Genomic DNA, 20,803 nt, shown 5'->3' with positions numbered 1-20,803 from the left:
AAATGACTTCCGGTCAAGGCTCAAGTTTCCTGCTTTTCAGAGTCCCCGGATGCAGCTGGAGGGAGACTTCCTCTACCAAATCCCAAGGAAGACCTGCCCCCATCCCTGTTTGAGGGCTTTGTTTTCTGAGATCTGGTCTCCATTGGACGAGGCTGCCCTCAAACTTTCAACACAGCTAAGGATGACTTTGAATTCCTGTCTACTCACTGCTCTTTCTTTTAAAACATTTTATCTTTAATTCTACGTGTGTGTGTGTGTGTGTGTGTGTGTGTGTGAGAGAGAGAGAGAGAGAGAGAGAGAGAGAGAGAGAGAGAGAGAGAGAGAGAGAGAGAGAGAGAGAGAGAGGGAGAGGGACTGTGTGAATACCTATGGAGGACAGAGGCATCAAGGTCCTGGAGTTACAAGCAGTTGTGAGCCATCTGAGGTGAGTGCTGGGAATCTAACTTGGATTGAATATGTGTTCCTAACCTCCCAGTCATTGCTCTGGCACACACCACTATCTACACTATGTGCAGACGAGAGCTCCCCCTGGTGGTGGTGAGATCCGGTTCTCATGTCACAGATGAGTCAAGGCTTTATCAAATTTTTAAAGTGGATCCCCTCACACAAAGAATGATAGAAAGGGGTAGAATACACAAAGAGAAATTTTCAGAACCTCATGCCCCCAAGTTGATCAAGGCTAGGAAAGTCTTTATCTGTCACCTATAAAGGTCTGAGCAGTGGTACTTCTGTCTCTGCTGGAGGTTTAGAAGAGGGGGCTCATTCTAGCTCATGTGTGGTCTCATCTCAGTCTGTGCTGCACTGGTAATTCTCCACGGCTGGATGTGGGGGCTGGGAGACATGGCAGACGGGGCAGTAGGGATGAGAGTCAGGTCATGTTATTGGGGCTGACTAAGCGGCATGACCCAGCCCAGTCTTACTCTTCTCTGGCTCCCAGGCCTGATTGAATTTTGACTTCAGAAAATAATCCCTTAAAGAGGAGAGGGGAGTGTAGTGATAAACTGGAGGGAGAGACAGTGGTGTTAACTTGCCTGCTCCATTGGGGACACCAAAGCCAAACTAATTTTTAAAAGAGCCCAGGGCAGGATGGAAGCAACAACCTGAGTAGTCATCACCAGGCATGGTGGAACACACCAGGAGGCTGAGATGGAGGATGAACATGAGTTCAAGGCTAGCCCGGGCTACCTGAGTCCCTGTCTAAAATAATCAAAATAAGAGAGCCAGGCAGTCGCTGTCAGGCCTTGACAATCTGAGTTTGATCCTGGGGACCCACATGGCATGGAAGGAGAGAAAGGACTCTTGCAAATTGTCTCTGACCTCCCTGTATGTATACACACACCAAACAATTAAACTAATGTTATTTAATTTTTAAAAATACAAATAAGTAAATAACTAAATAAAAGCATTCTTCCATGGCACATTCCAAGGTCTCTGCCACCTTCACCCCTTATTTCTGTGGTCAGCACTATGGGCCTCTTTCGACTCCAGACACCCACTCACCTAGTGTTACCCATGGGTTCCTTGCAGGCCAGCAGTGACCTCCATCTCCAGGAACATCCCCATAAGATGCCCTGCTTCTGCCAGAGAGCAATTCTGAGGGAGCATTTGTCCCAGGAAACAGACCCCAAAGTGATGCGGAATGAATGGGGCATGGGTAGTAGGGGTCCATGGTTTCTATGACCCATTGCCATTTGAGAGAGAAAGAAAAGGGGAAAGAGAGTCAATGCTCAGAAGGACTGATCAGCAGGTATCTGCCAACACCGCTTTCACCTCCTGAACTCTAGATGCAGCAGAGTGGACAGAGGTGGGGTGCACCTGCAGGGCTAGGGATCTGCTGAAGGGGGAGGAGCTGACACATACTCAGGGAGAAGCAGTTTAGAAGGTGGGTGAGATGTCTTCCTCCACCCTTTGTCTATGGCTCCTTTCTGGCACCTGAAGTCTGTAAGAGTGTAGTGCTTTTCCTAGCTCCCCCTGACTTTGGTCTCTTCTTTCCTTGATCCCGTTCATCACAGGCAAGTGGAACTGTGAGCCATCATTCCGTTCTGACAGAGAGGGTGTCCTGTACCTTAGAAAACTTTCCTGAGGTATTGTCTCCACCTTTTCCCACCAGGATAGTACTGTGGGTGAACAGAGCATTGCAATCTGTGGACCTGGAGGTCCCCGACCAGTTCACCAGGCAAGACTCCTACCTGAGGCAGGTAACTCAGGATTATCTTTCTCAGACAGGCATTCTAGGAACTGGCAAAAAATAAAAAGCTAAACAAATCAAAACCCCACAAAATTTAGTCTTGATAACCGAAAGGTGTGAATTAAAAGCAAACACCTAGTGCCTATCAATATGATCAGACAGTGGCGCTAGGTGCGGAACACCCACCTCTCCTTGGTAAGTATAGATTACTTTGGTTTTCTGCATGACTGGCCGAGTGGGTTCCCTACTGGCCCACTAAGCTGGCCTCAGGAAACCCTCCACAGGGTGGGAGTCATGGAACTCAGTAAACTCCCCAACTCCCAGCAACTCCTCTTACACAGAAACTCTGCAGGAGGCAGGGAAGCCCCGAATCCTGTCTAACTCCTTTGGAAGGCAGGACGTAGTTTTCAGCTATTGCATTAAAAAAAAAAGTGCTTGTCTGTATCGTTTATTAGTTGATTGATTGTGATGTTTGTTTTTAGTGAGGGTCTCACTATATACCCTTAGATGACTCAGGAACTACCACGTAGACCTGACTGGCTTTGCCTTGCAGGGCTCCTCCTGCCTCTGTCTCCTGAATATTGAGATTACAGGCTTGCAGCATCATGCCCAGCTGGACACCTAAGTTCTGCTGCTATCTGATCAACCACAGCCTGGGAGATAACCTTTTCTCACAGGAGTCCCAGGGGGGTCACTATGACCTGCCGATGGCAGCCTCTGCTTTGGGTCTCACTATGTAGCACTGACTGTCCAAGAACGTGTGTAGACCAGGCTAGCCTTGAACTCATTGCGATACGCCACCTCCAACGTTGGTGCTCCTCATCCTAACGTGCTGGCACATTGCCCGCTAAACTGTAAAATATCAGGGAGCGGCTTTTAGAAATCCTGAAGATGGGTGTGGTGGTGCACACTTTTAATCCCTTCTCCTTTATCTCTTAACACTTCTTTAATAAGTGACTTTCATCCTACCCTGCAAGGTCAGAACCTGACAGGAAAACCACAGGCTTCCTTCACAGGGTCTCTGGTGAAGAACAGTTTTAAAAATAACTTCAAAAACTACAACTGGGGCTGAAGGGATGACTCAGTGGTTAAGAATACGCTGTTCTTAGAGAGGAAGAGTTTGGCTCCTGGTCAGCACCCCACCCCCACGCCTTCCGTTTACCCACAGGTAACTCCAGCTGCAGAGAATCCAGTGTCCTTCACACATGCGACACCTATACTCACACATATACACACACAAAATTAAAAATAAGAATAATAATATATTTTGTAAAACTACAACCACTATATTTAAAGATGCATGGCTCTTTAACGAAAACACGCAGATGGTATTCAGCTGTTCTGTCTTGTGCTTTAAAAACTCAGTTAGCGTTGATTTGTTCAAGGCAGAAGCCAAACCAGTCTGCTGTTGCGTTTGCCTGGTGTCCCCTTTAGTCTGTTTTAGCGTGTACTATTTCCCACAGCAAGTTTTGTTTTTGTTTTTTCTTCAGGCAAGGGGGTCTCACTCTGAAGCTCCTGCTGACCCAGAACTTGTGATCTAGGCCAGCCTGGGCTTGAATTCACAGAGATCCTCTTGCCTCTGCCTGCGGAGCACTGGGATCAAAGTCCAGCTAATGGAGAAAACCAGTTCTCCCCACTTTGAATTTCTCAAGCTGGTGTTTTCGGATTGTGTTTCCATGGTGTTGCTAATGTGATTCTGTGGAAGACCTAGATCCGAAGGAATTCAGATTTTTTTAAAACTTCTTTGTGGATGAAAACGTAACAAAATATTGTATTATTTTATGGGAAAATACAGCATAAGATTATATTAATTTTCTATTCAAAATCTGAGTTATTGCATGTTTATTTCTCTTCTTTTATTTTATGTTCAGAAGGGGGGGAAAAAACCTAAATTTTTAGGTTGAAAAACTTGGTTCTTAGTAATGCTGATAGCTCATTATTTGTTGATCACACAAGCACACAAATGTGCACCATTACTGACATGACTCAAATGTTTTTAAAGTTAATTTTTGCTAGAGATGCAGTGTCATTTTGATGCCCAGTCTGATCTCCAGCTTGTGGGCTCAATCGTTTCTCCTGTCTCAGTCTATTTGAGTAGCTGAACTACAGGCTCCTACAGGCCACACCAAGCCATTTAAATTAACTGTCCTCTAGAATGTAAGCTGTCAGTTGCCCAAATAGGTTCATTTTGTCTCATTTGTCTGCTCATGAGGCAACACCCATTTTTTTGTCCAATTTAATTAATAAATTAATTGAGTCAGGTGTCTCACTACTTAGCTCAGGCTGGCCAGGCACTCAGAGATTGCCAGTCTCTCTATTAATCCCACTGATCAAGAATAAGACTAAATTTAAAGCCAAATTTGAAGTAAGCTTTAATTAAATACTGGCCAGGTGGATGGATTCTGGCCAGATCCATACCTATGTTCCTGGGAAATGGCCCAGAATCCAGTATGGCAAGGGCTTAAGAAGGAAAACCTAATTCATTGCATTTCCCAGCAGGTCCAATCAGGGACAAGCAGGTATTCTGACTTATTTCCTGCCTACGTACCTCACACCCACATGTGATCTGGTGAAGACAGGTCAAACAAATTTGTTTAGGAGAATCAAAACATGTGGCTTGTTATCCCCATAAACAGCAGCCTCCAGCATTTCAGGAACCATTGGAGGCATTTTTTTTTTCATTGATTTCTAAGGCATAGTAATTACAACTTAAAATATAACTTTGGCTCTCACCACTCCTGGAATCAATTTGGTTTTATAATAATTAAGGTTTTAAGGCACAGAAGAAAGGGCAGTCAGGGTGTTCAAGGTAGCCCCTTGTACCTCTTTCTCAACAAGGTGTGGGCGGACCCTTTCTGATGGTGACTTCTCTTTCGGTATGTTGATGAGGTTTGGCTGCTTCCAGTTAAGGACAGTTCACACTGGTGAACAAGCATGCCCTTAGACTTCGCAGAGCTTAAAGCTTTATTCTCGGCTCGGACATTTGGAGGAGGAGAAACTTTGGGTCTCTATCAGGTGCAACCCAGGCCAAGCTTTAACCTTGATACCATTCCAATGCTATGGATCAGAGGCAAAGAAGGAACAGAGGTGGTTGCAGTGGACAGCCATAAGGGCTCAGAATGTTCTGGGAAACCTGAATAATGGGAAGATCTGCTCAGTCAAAGAGGCGTGTCTTAGAAGATGACCTCCCTATGATCATGATCCATGTAGACACCTACACTCCCTGGACAGACCCACGGATTCTCCTGGGGATCGGTGTCTCAGTGAGCAGCTGGTGTCAGGAGCCAGAGATGCCAAGCTCCCAGAAACCATATAAAAGTTTCTTCTGCAAATGGCCTAGCCCAGGAGTGAGCTGGGAGATCTTACTCAATATGCTGACCCTGTTCACGCAGGAGACCAATTCTCAGGGGCCCAGGGGAACCACCTCCCTGGCCTGTGGAAATAGGGGGTGTTGGGAAAAGGGACAGGGGTCGGGGAAATGGGAAAAGGCCAGAGTACAGTGGAAAGGGTTGCTCTGCTCTAATGCTTCTCTCAGCAACTGGGCCTCTGACTTTGCGCTTAGATCTCTAGCGTTAGGTGAGTCTTCAGCAGGCAGAGGTATCTCAAGAAGCAACAGCTGACAATAACTATACATGAAGTGTTTATGCGCTATGCGCTATGCATCTTATAAAAAAACCCTAAGCCTCAGAAGTCCTCTTTGATTTCCCCATAACTTGAACTCTGAAAGACCAATCCTTCCTAGGGAAAGCATGAGAGAAGAAGGCTGGAGTGGAAGGAACCAGCAATCCTAACTGTGGTCATGGTAGGGCCTTGGCAAACTCTGGTGCATAGGTGAGTAACTTGGCTGTGGATGTTCCTCACCAGGATTTATAGCATGTTTCTACTTCAGGCTGAGCCCACTCTGCACTTCTGAGAAATTAATAACTACTTTCGAATGTTCCCAAGGCCTTGGTGAGGTCCAAAGTTCATAAATTCTCCTGCAATAAGGAAGTGTTTGATTCCATAGTATCATGCTTTTGTGACATAGGTGTGTTCACTGTGGTGCTTATCACAAACCAGAGCGGCACATACCTTGGACTGGGCTCTCTTCTCCTTCTCTCCAGTCCCCCCCACCACACACACACACACTTCTCTTCTCTCTCATCTCTCCCTCTGTCTCTCTCCAGGACAAACATTGGAGACAAGTGCTGACCACTCAGTTCCACCTCAAGTTTTAGTTATTTAGTTCTATTTAGACTTTAATTCATTTAATTTACTTAGACTTTAATTCAATAAATTGCTCCAGCCAACCTTGAACTTCCAGTCCTGCTGCCTCAGCTTCTGGAGTATCTGTGATTCCCAACCCAGGCCTCTAGGACTGGCTGAATTCCTCCCTTTTTATGGTATCTTTTTACAGTATTCACAGTGTTCCATGAGGTTTGCTTTCCAGAAGTTTCCCCGGGTTGTTTGTCAGTTTAGTGAACCACTAATTGTCTCAATGCATTTCAAACTAACTGGACTATAACACTCGAAATCTATTCTCAGATGTTCCCAAGAGACTGTGATCACAGCAATGCACCAAGCTCTCCTATAGCCTGTGATTAATGCCTCCTAGGTTCACCTTCCCCTAGGCCCTCTTCATCACCCTCTCCTTCACAGATCCCATGCTTCTTCTTCCTCTTCCTCCTCTCCCTCCTCCCTTTCTTTTTTGAGACAGTCTCATGTAGCCCAGGCTGGCCAGAAACTTGTAGAAATCCTCCCATCCTGATCTTCCGAGAGTTGGGATTATAGGCAAACACCACCACATTCTGCATCATTTTCATTCATTTGTTGCTTGTTTATTATTTCTATTTTCAGAGAGCCACATGTATCTGAGGATGTTCTCCAACACACTATGTAGACAAAGATGTTCTAGTCAGATGTAGCAGCCCAAAGCTTTAATTCTAGAATGTAGGAGGCAGGGTCAGGCTGATCTCTAAATTTTAGGCTAGCCTGGTCTATCTACAAAGCAAGTACCAAGAGAGTAAGGCTACTTAGGAAGACCCTGTCTCAAAGTAAAAAACATAACAAAGACAGCCTTGAATTTCTGATCATATTGCCTCCAATACCCTTCTAAGTGCCGAGAAAAAAGTGTTTGAGACACCAGCCAGGTGATGGTGGCACATGCCTTTAATCCCAGCACTCGGGAGACAGACGCAGGAGGATCTCCATGAGTTCAAGGCCAGCCTGGTCTATAACATGAGTTCCAGGACAAAGCTATATAGAAAAAAATCCTGTCTTGAAAAACAAAACAAACAAACAAAAGAAGAAGCAAGTGCTCTCTTCAGGGGCCATGATTCCAGAACTGTCAGAATAAAGGGGTCAAACAGTCAATAGAGAGAACTCAACATTCTTAATAATCTCATGTGCCCGTTATCAGCTTACATGTGGTAGAGAAAACATCACTGGGATTCATTCAGGACTGTAACAATAAATCTAAAAATCAGAAAGATGGGAATGGGTGTAGTTCAGGTGCTAGGGTTCATATCTAGCACACCCAAAGCCTTGGGTGCCCAGTCCTGTCACCAAGACACTTGGTGGGTGGAAAAAAGTTCAGAAGTTCAAGGTCAACCCCTCCTACATACAGGGTTCAAGGCCAGGGTGGGCTACATGAACCCTAGGGAGAATAAGCTAACAAACATGTCTATGTACATGGGAAATGGAGACCGTGAGATGACCCATCCATAAGACACTTGCACCAAGTCTATGAGCTAAGATCTATCCTGGATCCTATAAGGAAGAAAGGGGAACTGACACACAAAAGTCATCTTTTGACCTTCCAGGGAGACCATGACACATGGGTGTACACACACACACACACACACACACACACACACTACAGAAATGTAAAATAAATTAAAATTGTAATTGTAAAATGGAGTATGCTCTATGTGTGGTTCCACACTCCTCCGGACTATCAATCTATTCCAGTAGTAACCTGTCTGAGGCTGGAGGGTCAATGGAGGCCAAGGATAGCTATGGATGTGGCCTAAGACAAGATTAGAAATTTAAATCAGCATGAAGGGTGGTTTAGAATTTTGTTTTTAATTTGAAGGTAGAGTTGTTGAGGGTGACAACATTGTTTTGAATTGTCAAAAGGTCACAGCCCTGATTGAAGACTCTCCTGTCTACAAACTGGCACAGGCCTGGCTGATTCTGCATGTGGCCTCTGGTTCTCAGACTTCAGGAAAGGGCGAGAGTCGGGTGCTCAAGTTCAGAGTCATAGGAACTGCAGGTAGTGAAGTAGAGAAAGGGGCAGGCAGGGTGCTGGGCAGCGTCTTGGACTTGCGTCTCAAGCAGGGAGTGGCCAGATATTTTCCAATGGGCTGTTGCTGACGTTTGGCCACTTCCAATTCTGTCCGTTTATGAAGTGCAGCAACGGAAAGCCTTGTGGTTAGTATTTGGAGATTCCACTGCCTTCTTTACTCACAGAAAGAAGTATGTGTAGGGTGTTAGGGTGTGTGGGGTGTGTAGTATGTGTATTGTGTGTGGGGGGTGTGTGGCATGTGTGGGGTGTATGGGGTGTGTATTGTGTGTAGGGTGTATATGGTATATACGTTTTATGGGGTGTGTTGTGTGTGTAGGGTGTGTAGTGGGTGTGGGGCGTGTAGTGTGTGTAGGGTGAATAGGGTGTATACGTTGTATGGGGTGTGTTGTGTGTGTAGGGTATGTGGGGTGTGCAGTGTGTGTAGGGTGTTAGGGTGTGTGGGGTGTGTAGTATGTGTATTGTGTGTGGGGGGTGTGTGGCATGTGTGGGGTGTGTGGGGTGTGTATTGTGTGTAGGGTGTATATGGTATATACGTTTTATGGGGTGTGTTGTGTGTGTAGGGTATGTGGGGTGGGGGCGTGTAGTGTGTGTAGGGTGAATAGGGTGTATACGTTGTATGGGGTGTGTTGTGTGTGTAGGGTATGTGGGGTGTGTAGTGTGTGTAGGGTGTTAGGGTGTGTGGGGTGTGTAGTATGTGTATTGTGTGTAGGGTGTATGGGGTGTGTAGTGTGTGTAGTGTGTGTAGTGTGTGTAGTATGTGTAGGGTATGTGGGGTGTGGAGTGTGTGTAGTGTGTGTGGAGTGTGTAGTATGTGTAGGGTATGTGGGGTGTGGAGTGTGTGGAGTGTGTGTGGAGTGTGTAGTATGTGTAGGGTATGTAGGGTGTGTAGTGTGCCCGAGCAGGGCCAAGCTTCATTCCTGCCACTTGTATCTCATTCAGTCATGAGGGATGGGTGGGGAAGAGACTGAGGGACCCACAGGGGTGCAGCCCTAGAGGCTCAGGGTCATAGAGCTGCGGGCAGTTAGGAGCCCAAAAAGGGGGAAGAGCTGTCTGTCAAAGGAAGTTTGGAAAGTGTAGATGTGTTTGTTACTGATGGCATCATAGAAGACCACATCTCCTCGGTCATAATCCACATAGACACCCACTTTCCTAAGACAGATTGGGAGATTCTCCTGGATACTGACGTTGGTGATTGGCTGACATCCAGAGGACGAGATCTTCAGTGCCCACAAGCAGCATGACTCAGAGTTCTGAATCCGAGACCCCCGAGGCAACTCGGCAACCACGCCCACTATGCCAGCCCTACCTGGGGGTCCCTGGATTTCCACCTCCCACAATACACGGCCTGAGGAGAGGCCTGGGGAGCCCCTCACACAGTGGAAAGGATAGAATTGTCGAGGTTTTGCCTGCGTATTCAATGTGCTGTCGACAAGGTACAAGCTTGCTTTCTTTAGATCCTGAGAGAAGGTGAGGTTTGGGTCAGCTGAGGTCGAGTCCAGGGTCACAGGTACTGTGGGAAGATAAAGAAGAGTGAAGAGGGATAGTTTCAGGCCAAGTCCTCCAGAACCCTGCTTTGAGCTTCTCATGATGTAGCTAGAGGGAGAATTTCTCCTTCAAATTCCAGTTCCTGTCCTCAGAGAAGACTCCTGCCTCTTTCTTTTGGTTTTCTGAGGAGGGGGTCTCATATAACCCAAGCAGGGCTGAAATTTTCTGTGTAGCTAAGGACGATCTTGAACTTCTCATCTTTCAAACTGCACCTCCCTAGTGCTGGAATTGTAGATGTGGGATACCATGCCCATGCTCCCTAAACCCCTGTCCAGTACCTCTCCCCACTCTCCATCCCCAGGCCTCAAACTTAGCCCCTGATTTTATGAGGTTCTGTTCTGTGAGTGCAGAGGGAAGCTCCTCCAGTCCACATGGTAGTAGAATCATTTCAGGAAAAGGTCTTGAACCAAGGTCATAACACCCTGGACAATTTGGATCTTCTAACAATGAAGATATGTCTTCCCATTTCCACATTTCCTGGTTCTCAAATGGCAGACAATTGGAGCTACTATGAGAAGTCAACGTTCAGCCTGATTTTCTAAAGCTGGGGTCACCACTAGTCTGACTTTCTAAAACTGAGTTCCTGGGGCCAGGAGGTGACTCAGCTGACAAGGCATGTGCCCCAAAACCTGACACCTGATTTCAGTCCAGAAACCCACATGGTGGGAAACTGACTTCCCCACTCATGCTTTGACTCCCACACATAGGCACATGTGTGCATGTGTGAGTACACATAATAGCTTGTAATCCCTCAAACACAGGAGGACTGAAAGAAGTGGATATTCAGAGACCCTTGATCTGCCCCCACCCTCGTATTATGGCTCAGACATTGAATGGCAGTTTATCAAAGCTACAGAGTCTTTATCTGTCCTATTCAAAGGTTAGAGCATCAGTGGTCCCAGCTCTGCTAAGGTTTAGAAAGTGGGAACATTTTAGCCCCTCATTTGGTGTTGCATCTCAGCCTTTGCTGCAATGCTTGTTCTCCTCTGCTGTGTGTGGGGTTGGGGAGATGGCGGATGTGGAAGTGTGCATTCGAGGAAGTGGTCAGGGTCACTGGGGTAGGCAAGAGGCATGACCCAAACAGATTTTACCCATTTCTGACACCCAGACTTGGCTAAGTTGCATTACTGGGGGTCAGGGGTGTGGAGACAATGGCCATAGAGGAAGACAGTGGTAGAAACTTCTCTGGTATACCGGGGGCATCAGAGTCAAAGCAATTGGAGAAGAGCAGCACTGGGTGAGAATAACCACCATGGGGGCTTGTGTTCTGTTTTATTGGAGGTGCTCATTGCCAGGCATAGTGGTGCATACACCTCTAATTCCAGCACTTGGGAAGCTGAGACAGGAGAACTACCATGAGTTCAAAGGCAGCCTGGGCTACATGAGATTCTGTCTCAAAAGCAAGCAACAAGGGACTGGGGGAGGTGCTTTGGCTGTGCAGGCATGAGGACATGAGTTGTGATACCCAGCATCTAAGGATAAAATCTGGGTGTGGCCCTGGCACACCTGTAACCCTGGTGCTGAGTAGCAGGGATGACTGGATGGTCATGGGCCTCAGTAGCAAGACAGCCCAAGCTATAGTGAGCTTGAGGTTCGTGAGAGATCTTGTCCGTAAAATAAGGAAGAGTGTGAAAGAAGATGCCCAAATCTAGCCTCCATGAATACACACGCACACACACACACACACACCACAAACTCACAAGCATGCACACACACATGCACACACACCACACACACACACGCAAGCAAGCACCCCCACACACACATGTAAGCACGTATCCCCCAACACACATCATACACATGTGTGCACACACACTCACACACTAGCCAGAGGGAAAGAAAGAAAAAATCAGAGGTGAGATGACTTGGCAGGTACAGATACAGATGCTTGCTGCCTAACCCCAAAACTCACATAAAAAGCTCACATAAGGAGAGAACGGTCTTCACAAAATAGTCCTCTCACCTCAGTTGTGCATAAGTATGCACACACAACAATAACCAAGGAAAGAAATTTTTTAAAAAACAAAATCCAAAGGAGAGCAAGAAGGAAAGGGGAAAACCCAGGGGTGCGCAGCCCACAACTCTGAGGCTGTCAGTGTGCACAGAGCCCAGCTCACAGCCAGCTCCTCCTCCAGGAACATAGGGAAAGGGGCCCAGTTTTGCTCCAGAGCAGAGCTCAAGAGGGTGCTGTCCCAGAAAGGAGGCCTCAGAGTAGAAGGGGATGGAATAGGGTTGAGCATTAGGTACTGCTGAGCTGCAGAGGCACGAGGAGGGACATAGACCAAGCAGCAGGGTACACCTGCACATTAGGGGTCCCCTGTTGGGGGCTAGGCTTCTGCTGTATCAGAACTGTGAGTGAATAGAACACTTTGACCTGCACACCTAGAGGTCACTTGCTTCCCTACAGGAAGCCCCGTGTGCCAAGCAGGAATCCTACCTGAGCTGAGCAACTCTGAGTTATTCCTCTGTAACAGGCGCCCTAAGATTTGAGAGAGAAAACAAATTTACGTTAATAACAAGTGTTTATAAATAAAGAGTCATATTGAGGATGAGCAGCTGATCCTGGCTTTTATCCTGACTACTCTCAAAGCTGAACCAATCCGATGACATCATTACTCAACTCTTCGGCATTGCTGGGCTAACCAGGCCTGTTAGATCAGCTCCAGCTACAGACTGTGCTGCCTCCACCTGAGCCTTGTGAAATGAAGAAATAAATGTATAAATTGCCATTCATTTTGAAAATTTTTTTAATTAGTGGGGATGTCACTATGATTACCTAAACATAAAATAATAAAACAATTCTATAAGCTTGTTCTCCATTGGTGCACACACACACTGGACCTTCCACCCTCCATCTCCCATTGAAGAGAGATTTTGTATTCTTCACTTCCCAAACAGCAGGGTATGCACACACTTACAGTTCTCCTTGTCCTCTTTACTCAGGCTGTTCAGGAATGTGCTTTTATCTTCCTTCCCTTCAGTGTTCAGGTTGTCTGTGAGGAGAGAGTGAAGGAGATGGAGAGTCCACAGAGGTTATGCAAGCAACGGGGATCACACCGTGAGGCACTGATTGCTGATGTAGGAAATGTGGTACTGGGATTTCTCTCATAGTCTCAGTGAAACAAGAAGGCAGCCAACAGGGAGAGCTGCCCTAGGGTCTCCCTGAAGTGGCTCTCCAGTACAGCTCAGTCCAGAACAGAAGTATTGAAGCCACAAGCATAAGCCACTGAATTTGGGCTTTGCTAGATGCTATTTTGAAACCCTAAAAGACCAGGGCATGCTGACACTCTGGAAGCTGACACAGGAGGATGACAGCTTTTAGTCCACAGTACATAGTGAGTGCCAGTGTCTCAAAAGGAAAGGAGAAGGGAGCTGGAAAGAGGCCTTAGTAGTTAACAGCACCAGGGACCCAGTTCAGTTCTCAGCATCCACTGAAGCTCCAGTCCCAGGATATCTGGCACCCTATTCTGACCTCCATGGACAACAGGCATATACACAATACATTCACACAAACACCCATACAAATAAAGAAAATGAAACTTTTAAAGAAGAAATGAGTAAAACGAATTAAGTAATATGTTTTCTTTAGCTCAGAATGTTAAACATACTGCCATTTCAGCATGTCCAAAAAAAGTTGAGTGCTACCTGGGCTCAGTGCTGGGTGCTGGAGACCCAGCTACTCAGAAGATCACTGCGGTCTTCCATAAGAGACTACCCTGGAAAATGTTTCTGTTTGATTTTGTTTGCATTGCTATATTTTATGCTCTATTTTAATATCATGTCTTTTAGAGTCAATGTGTATTTTTTACGTACACTATGTGTGATTGCTGTGTTTTGGTGCCCAGGGGTACATGTGATAAGCAACACCCAAATTGGGAACATACTTCTAGTCCCATGTTCACCACCTAGTAAACAAGGAAAATTTCTGAGCTCAGAGATGCTTTGACTCTGGAGATGTAGCTCAGACTGCAGAGTGCTTGTCAAGCAAGCGTGAAGTCCTCAGCACTAAACCTGATACAACACAGCATGAGAAATTTCTACATAATGGTTCTTTTGAAGGTACTCAGCATTCAGCCTGGGTTCTGAAAGGCTCAGGGGCTGGCACCAGAGACGTCAGGCAGTATCTAGGGTGATGGACTGAATCCCAAGGCAGGTAAGCACAGGAAGTGGCAGTCACATCTTACCTGTCAATCTCTTCAGGCTCTCTACGATGGACTCGTGTCTTGCCTTTGCTTCACTCATTCTTTTCTCCAGGTTCATAGGAACTGGGGTTGGGTTGTGAAACTGAAATTCTTTACCCCTGTGAAGATATGTTGATCTGAGTGGTAAGTTTGGGGATAGAGTGTGGGCAGGAAGGACCTGGGAGCTGGTTCCTGGGGTGGAGGCAGAGTGATAAATACAGTCTAGAGCCAGGGAGATGAGTGTCAGGGGGTGTTGACAGAGGTTTCTGTCCCTCCTGGTTCCATAGCCTTTCAGTCCCAAAGAAACACACAGAGGTCTACATTAATCATAAACTGGTTAGCCTATTAGCTCAGGCTTCTTATCAACTCCTATAACTTACATTAACCCATAATTCTTGTCTGTGTTAGCCACATGGCTTGGTATCTTTTATCAGCGAGGCATTCTCATCTTGCTTCCTCTGTGTCTGGGTGAAGACTGCAGAGTGTGCCTTTCCTCTTCCTAGAATTCTCCTATACTGGTTGCCCTGTCTCTACTTCCTGCCTGGCAGCCCCACCTATACATCCTGACTGGCTACTGGCCAATCAGCATTTTATTAAATTAGTACAACTGATCAAACTTTGCAGGATATAAGACCATTGTCCCACAGCAATGGGGGCTAGGACAGGAATGCAGAGCTGAATGAGATCAGACCCAAGAAAATATGGAAATGAAGATGGAAGATGGACCAGAGAAGAGAGAAGGGACAGGGAGTAGGGAGGGAGAGTAGGAAACCCAGGGTTCACCCACTTGACCAAGAGGAACATGGGAGGGGAGTGCAGCTGTTCTAAAGCTGGGTGTTGGTGGTGAAAAGAGCTGTGCCCAGCAGACCACATGCTCCTGTAGCCAGCATGGTCTTCCCCACCTGCAGCCTTAAGAGTTTATAGCTGAGTTATTGGAGGATGTGAACATGTTCAGACATATGTTGAATGTTGTATGTATGAGTGAACCAGAAAGCACAGTGCACTTGGTGTGCCCATCATACCTGCCCAAGATGTCATTGATGCCCTGGAAGAGAAAGAGAGAACAATGTCAGAGCTTGCCTGAGTCACAGGCACAAAGAAGGGGTTCAGACTCAGCTGGAGGCAGAGTGAGAACACCCCAGTTTTCCACCCTCTCCTTCCTCTCTCTGTCTTTCTGTCCCTGCTGTCTCTGTCTGTCTGTCTGTCTGTCTGTCTGTCTGTCTGTCTGTCTGTCTGTCTGTGTCTGCCTGCTCTTTTCTCCCCCCATTCCATTCTGAACTGCTACCCCCAAAGCTCATGATACAGTTGGGATAGTGTTTACACCTCAGGAGACACAGAGTGAAGAGAGAAGAAAGAGTGACATTTGGGAGACAGGTGTTGCCTCTGATATAGAACCAGGGAGCTCAACTTGGCAGTGTTAGGATAAAGGTGGGGTGGCTCTCCATGGTTCTTTAAAGAAAAACAGAAGCCAGGTGTGTTAGTCCTGGGAAGTAGGTGTCCTATTATTCCTCCCTCTTGGTTTTGTTTGTTTGTTTTTATCTGAGACACTTTAATGTATCTCAGGCTGGCTCGAATTCTCTGTGTAGCCAAGAACAGTCCTGAACCACCAAATCTTCTGTGTCTGACTCTGAGTGCTGAGAGGACAGGAAGGCACTAACACCTCAGTCCTCCCCACCAATTCATTTTTACTATTTTAAATCTAAGACACTGCTCTTAACCGATGAACCATCGCTCCAGCCTTATTTTTATTGTTTTTTAATTGTGTGTGTGTGTGTGTGTGTGTGTGTGTATGTGTGTGTGTGTGTGTGTGTGTGTGTGTGTGTGTGTATCTGTATGTGGGCATGTAAATGAGAATGTAGGTACCCTACAAGGCCAGAGTGATCAGAACTTGATCAGCAGTTACAGAAGAAGGTCAGAGGAAAACTTGTGGGGAATTGGCCCCATTCTTCCACCGTGTGGGTCTTGGGATTGGTGGCAAGTGCCTTTGCACAATGAGTCTGAGAGATGCTTTAAAGAAACATATGTGTCCACATTACAACTCTAAACTGTGAGCTGAGTGTAGGGGCCCATGAAAAGGGCTGGGGAGATCAGTAATTCAGTGTTACCTTGGTCACATGACCTTTGTCCTAACACTGCCAGGCTGCCTGGGCTGCATGAGATCCTGCCTCAAAGAACAAGATCAAAGAGCTCTAGATGTTTTGTGGCTCTTTCTTTTTCTTTTCCTCCCTTCTTTCCTTTCGTGTGTGTGTCTGTGTGTCGTCTGTGTGTCCAGTCTGTCCTTGAAGCCTCCTACCTCTGGACTGCTAGAATTACAGAGGTGAGACACCACACCCAGCTGTTTGAGGTAGTGTCCTGATCTTTGTTCCTGTTAGCCTTGGACTAGCAACAATCCTCCTGCCTCAGTACCCTGAGTTATGAGAGGAGATTTGGCTAGTTCAGTGGTTCTCAACCTTCCTAATGCTGCTGACATTTAATACAGCTCCTCACGTTGTGGTGACCTCCAACCATAAAATTATTCCCGTTACTACATCATAACTATAAATTTGCTACTTTTATGAATTGGAATGTAAGTATCTGATATTTTCCGGTGGTCTTAGGTGTCCCCTGTGGAAGGGTCGGTGCATCCCCCAGAGGGATCGAGACTCACAGGTTGAGAGTTGCTGGGTTAGGGGAAGCAGGGCGGCAGTTGGTGGATTATTTCAGGAAGGCAATAAAAAGTAATAAAGAAGCCACACCTCATATATGAGGGTTATTAGGATAAAAGGTGTGGTGAGCACTGGGCCTTGATGTGGAAGAACATAGAGAGGAACAGTACATTAAGTTGGAGACAATACAAATGGAGCCTTGGGGGAGCAACAGGCTTCCCTTTAAACCTGACAGGAGCCTCAGGCAAATCCCCAAAGAAAGAAAAGTATCTGACTTTTATGTCCTTTCAGGGAGTGATAGGAGTTTCTCAAAATTTCATTTCAGGGGACAAAAGACATGGAGGAGTCAGATACTAGGAGCTGTTGGGCCATGGTATAATACAGATTCTTAAGTATCTTTCACAGAGAGAGAGACAGAGAGAGAGAGAGAGACAGAGAGACAGAGAGAGAGAGAGAGACAGAGAGAGAAACAGGGAGAGAAAGAGAGAGGGTGAGGGAGAGAGGGAGAGAGAGACAGAGAGAGACAGACAGACAGAGAGAAAAAGAGAGAGAGACAGAGACAGAGACAGAGAGACAGAGAGAGTCCGTTCCCAGTGCACTGACCTCCAGTAGCTCCATGGATGGAGCTTGTAGCCTATTTTTCAGGGACCTTGTGAGGTCTCTGAGGGTGGTCAGCTGTCCCTCTGTGACAGAGACATACTCTTCTATCAGCTTGACTCCCTCCTGCTCCAGCCAGCTCAGCCTGGACAGGAGGAATCTCTCTTCCTCGTCCAATCTCTTGCGCACATGTTTAAATTCCTCAAGGATCTTTAGTTTCTCTAGATGCACCTGGGCCTGGGGGTAAGGGAAGGGATGTAGAGATGAGGGAGGAATGAGAGAGGAACCCCCAAGCTTCCTTTAAGCCCATCATTGACTTTTTAAATAAATCAACCATCAAGCAATCAATCAATTAACTAATTGCAGGAAAAGTCTCCCTATATAGTTCTGGATACTCAGGAATTCATTTAGAGCAACAAGTTGACCTTGTATTCATAGAGAGTCATCTGTCTCTGCCTCCTAAGTGCTGGAATGAAGGCCGTGCACCATCTGACACAATTCATTCTTTAGGAGTATGTAAGGATTATTCGGAGACCAGTTTAGAATAGCTTGCTGGAGCTTACCTGTGGGAAGGGGAAGGGGCAAGGAGATCAAAGCATTTCCTGTGTTCAAGGATTTAGGCTCAATGACTTTTTTTTTAACCTTCAAGGACATCAGTCAGATGCACAACTAGAAATCTTAGCACTTGGGAAGTGCAGACAGGAGATTTAGGAAGCCAAGGCCAGGCTCCATTCAAGGCCAGCCTGGACCACTTGAGCCAATCTATCAACACACAAACAACATCACCATCTAAAACCCAGGATAAGGTTGTAGTTCAGTTGATAGGGTGGTTTCTTAGCATGTGTGTGGTCCTGGATTCCATTCTCAGCACTGCATAGTCTGGGAATGCTGTTATAGCCCTGTAATTCCAGTACTGGGGGAAAGACAACAGGGTCAGCTAATGAAGGCTATCCTTTTTCTGTATAACAATTTCTAGTTTGTGCTACATAAAATACTGTGTCTAGGAGCTGGAGATATGGCTTAGTAAGGGACTTTGTTGCTCTTGCAAAGGACTCAGATTCAATTCCCAGAACACACATGGTCGCTCACAACCATCCTCACTCCAGTTCCAGGGATCCAGTACCCTCTTCTGATCTCCATGGGTACCAGACATGCACCTGGTATACATACATACATGAAGGTAAAGCATTCATTCACATAAATCTAAATCTTAAAACAAGTAAATAAAAGATTCTTAAAAGTCAATGGAGAAGAACTTACACAAATGAAGAAAGAGAGAAAGGAAAGAGAGAAAAGAGAGAGATAGTGTGTGTGTGAGAGAGAGAGATAGAGAAGAGAGAGGGAGAGAGAGAGAGAGAGAGAGAGAGAGAGAGAGAGAGAGAGAGAGAGAGAGAGAGAGAGAGAGAGAGAGAGAGCTCTCCTCAGTTTAGCTGCCTTCATACTGAATTTCCCATGGATGGACCTGGAGAGATGATGCAGCGGTTAAGAATGCTTCCTGCTCTTCCAGAGGACCTGAATTCAGTTCCAGCACCTATGAAGAGCAGCTCACGATATCTGTATTGCCAGTTCTTCTGGTTTCTGCTAGGATTTGCACACACATGATTTTCTCTCACACAGACATATACACATAGATAAAAGTGATGCAAAACCCTTTTAAAAAAGTAAACAAAATCAAAATCAGGTGGAGACATTTGTTGGTGTCATAGTCTCTTGTCTTTTCTTACTGTGTGATCAGTCTCTAGTGAAAAAGGGCTTTGTGAGCCAGTGTGTGTGTGTGTGAGTGAGCCAGTGTGTGTGTGAGTGTGTGTGTGAGCTAGTGTGTGTGTGAGAGAGTATTGTGTGAGCCAGTGTGTGTGTGTGTGAGTGTGTGTGTGTGTAAGTGTGTGTGTGTGAGCCAGTGTGTGTGTGTCATGTGTGTTTGAGTGTCATGTGTGTGGTCCTTACAAAGCCTGCTGTGTGCGGAGGAACAGAAGCCCTCCTGGTTCACTGGAGCAGCACCAGGCAGGTAGGTCAGTACAGCTTAGAAGCACGGCTCAGGACCACACCCTCTGCTCTGCCCTCACCATCTTGTCAGCAGGACTTTGTTCCAGCTTGGTGTATAAGGAGTGCTCAGACATTTCCTCAACAGAGATGTTCAACTTCCTCAGACGTATTAGGAGTGAGTATTTCTTACCCTGAACACCTGGATTGCTCCTTCACCTTCTTTTTTCTCTTTAATTATTTCCTTGTCCTTTTGCCCCAAATGCTGGACCTCTGTCTCAATCTGCACCTGTGGGGAGAGGATGCTTCAGTCAGGGTCTGCATCTAGGGAGGCAGGGAAGATATCCCAGGGTACTGATGTCATTATTAGCAGCCCCCCTTTCTTTCTCTGGGATCAACCCAATTTTCTCCTTGTATTACGTGATCTGAGGATCAAAGTCAAGTCCTCAGACTTGGTGGCAAGTGCCTTTAGTCTCTGAAATATCTCCCCTGCCTCAAAATACTATTCTGATTATTCTTCTCGCCTTGATTACAGATTGGTGTTTCCCAGAACCTGGCTCTTTGGGCTCACTGGGCCCAGCTGCAAACTGCTAATTCAAGTGTTAAGAGTGCAGCAGTGGGTGCCAACCAGATGGAACAGGCAGCAGTTTCCAGGTCCCCAGAGAGTTCTACTCTGCAGAGCTGGGGACAGAGAAGGAGGCAGGTGCCTACCTTGTAGTTCTGAGCAGCCTCATCTATCACAGTAACTTCATGGGTTTTGTGGTCCTTGGAGTCACGACAAACCAAGCAGAGGAACTCTTTATCCTCCTCACAGAAGTAATGGTACCTTTCCTTGTGCTTCCGACATCTTGTCTCTCCTTCTGTTTGTTCTTCAGCAGGATCCATAGCCTGGATTTTCTCTGCAAGACTAGCCAGCAGCTTATTGGGCCTCAACATATTCTTATTCACAGGGAGTTTGCAGAGAGGACATTGGAGGTTTTCTGTAGTTTTCCCAACTTGATTGATGCATTGCAGGCAGAAGTTGTGCCCACAGTCAATGGTGACAGGATCCCGTAGAATTTCTATGCAAATGGGGCAGATCATATCCTCCCGTAGTGTGCTGGTCCGCTTTAGGCTTGCCATGATGGAGCAGCAGGGCTAATTTGATATGTGGAAGCCCAGAAGTCCGAGGCAGGCACCAGTACGGGGAAGAGAAAATGAATCAGGAAGCAGAGGCTATGGACCCTCCCAATTGGAAGACTAGAGAAGGAAAAACGAAGAGGGGGTTAAGTAAATGAACAACAGAAAAGAGGAAACTTAAATGGGGAATATTGTAAAGAGAAGAAAACAGTCAGTCCTACCTCACTGTCTCTCAAGAGCAAACAGATACTGTGAGTTCCTG

The 20,803-nt window shown here is 46.3% G+C and overlaps 1 protein-coding gene across 1 annotated transcript; it reads right to left on the bottom strand.

Moving 5' to 3' along the window:
- Positions 1-9,463: 9,463 nt before the first annotated feature.
- LOC119823808 (E3 ubiquitin-protein ligase TRIM31-like) lies at positions 9,464-20,544 on the bottom strand. The gene is made up of 8 exons (XM_038343863.1): positions 20,134-20,544; positions 19,616-19,711; positions 17,449-17,679; positions 15,223-15,245; positions 14,204-14,319; positions 12,938-13,012; positions 12,457-12,498; positions 9,464-9,984 (listed from the first exon to the last, which is right to left on the bottom strand). Exons 1-8 carry the CDS (start codon positions 20,542-20,544, stop codon positions 9,464-9,466), a joined length of 1,515 nt encoding a protein of 504 aa, XP_038199791.1.
- Positions 20,545-20,803: the final 259 nt, after the last annotated feature.

The sequence above is a fragment of the Arvicola amphibius genome, chromosome 9, assembly GCF_903992535.2.
Source record: "Arvicola amphibius chromosome 9, mArvAmp1.2, whole genome shotgun sequence".
NCBI lineage: Eukaryota > Metazoa > Chordata > Mammalia > Rodentia > Cricetidae > Arvicola > Arvicola amphibius.
This window is presented reverse-complemented; position numbering and strand designations above follow the sequence as displayed.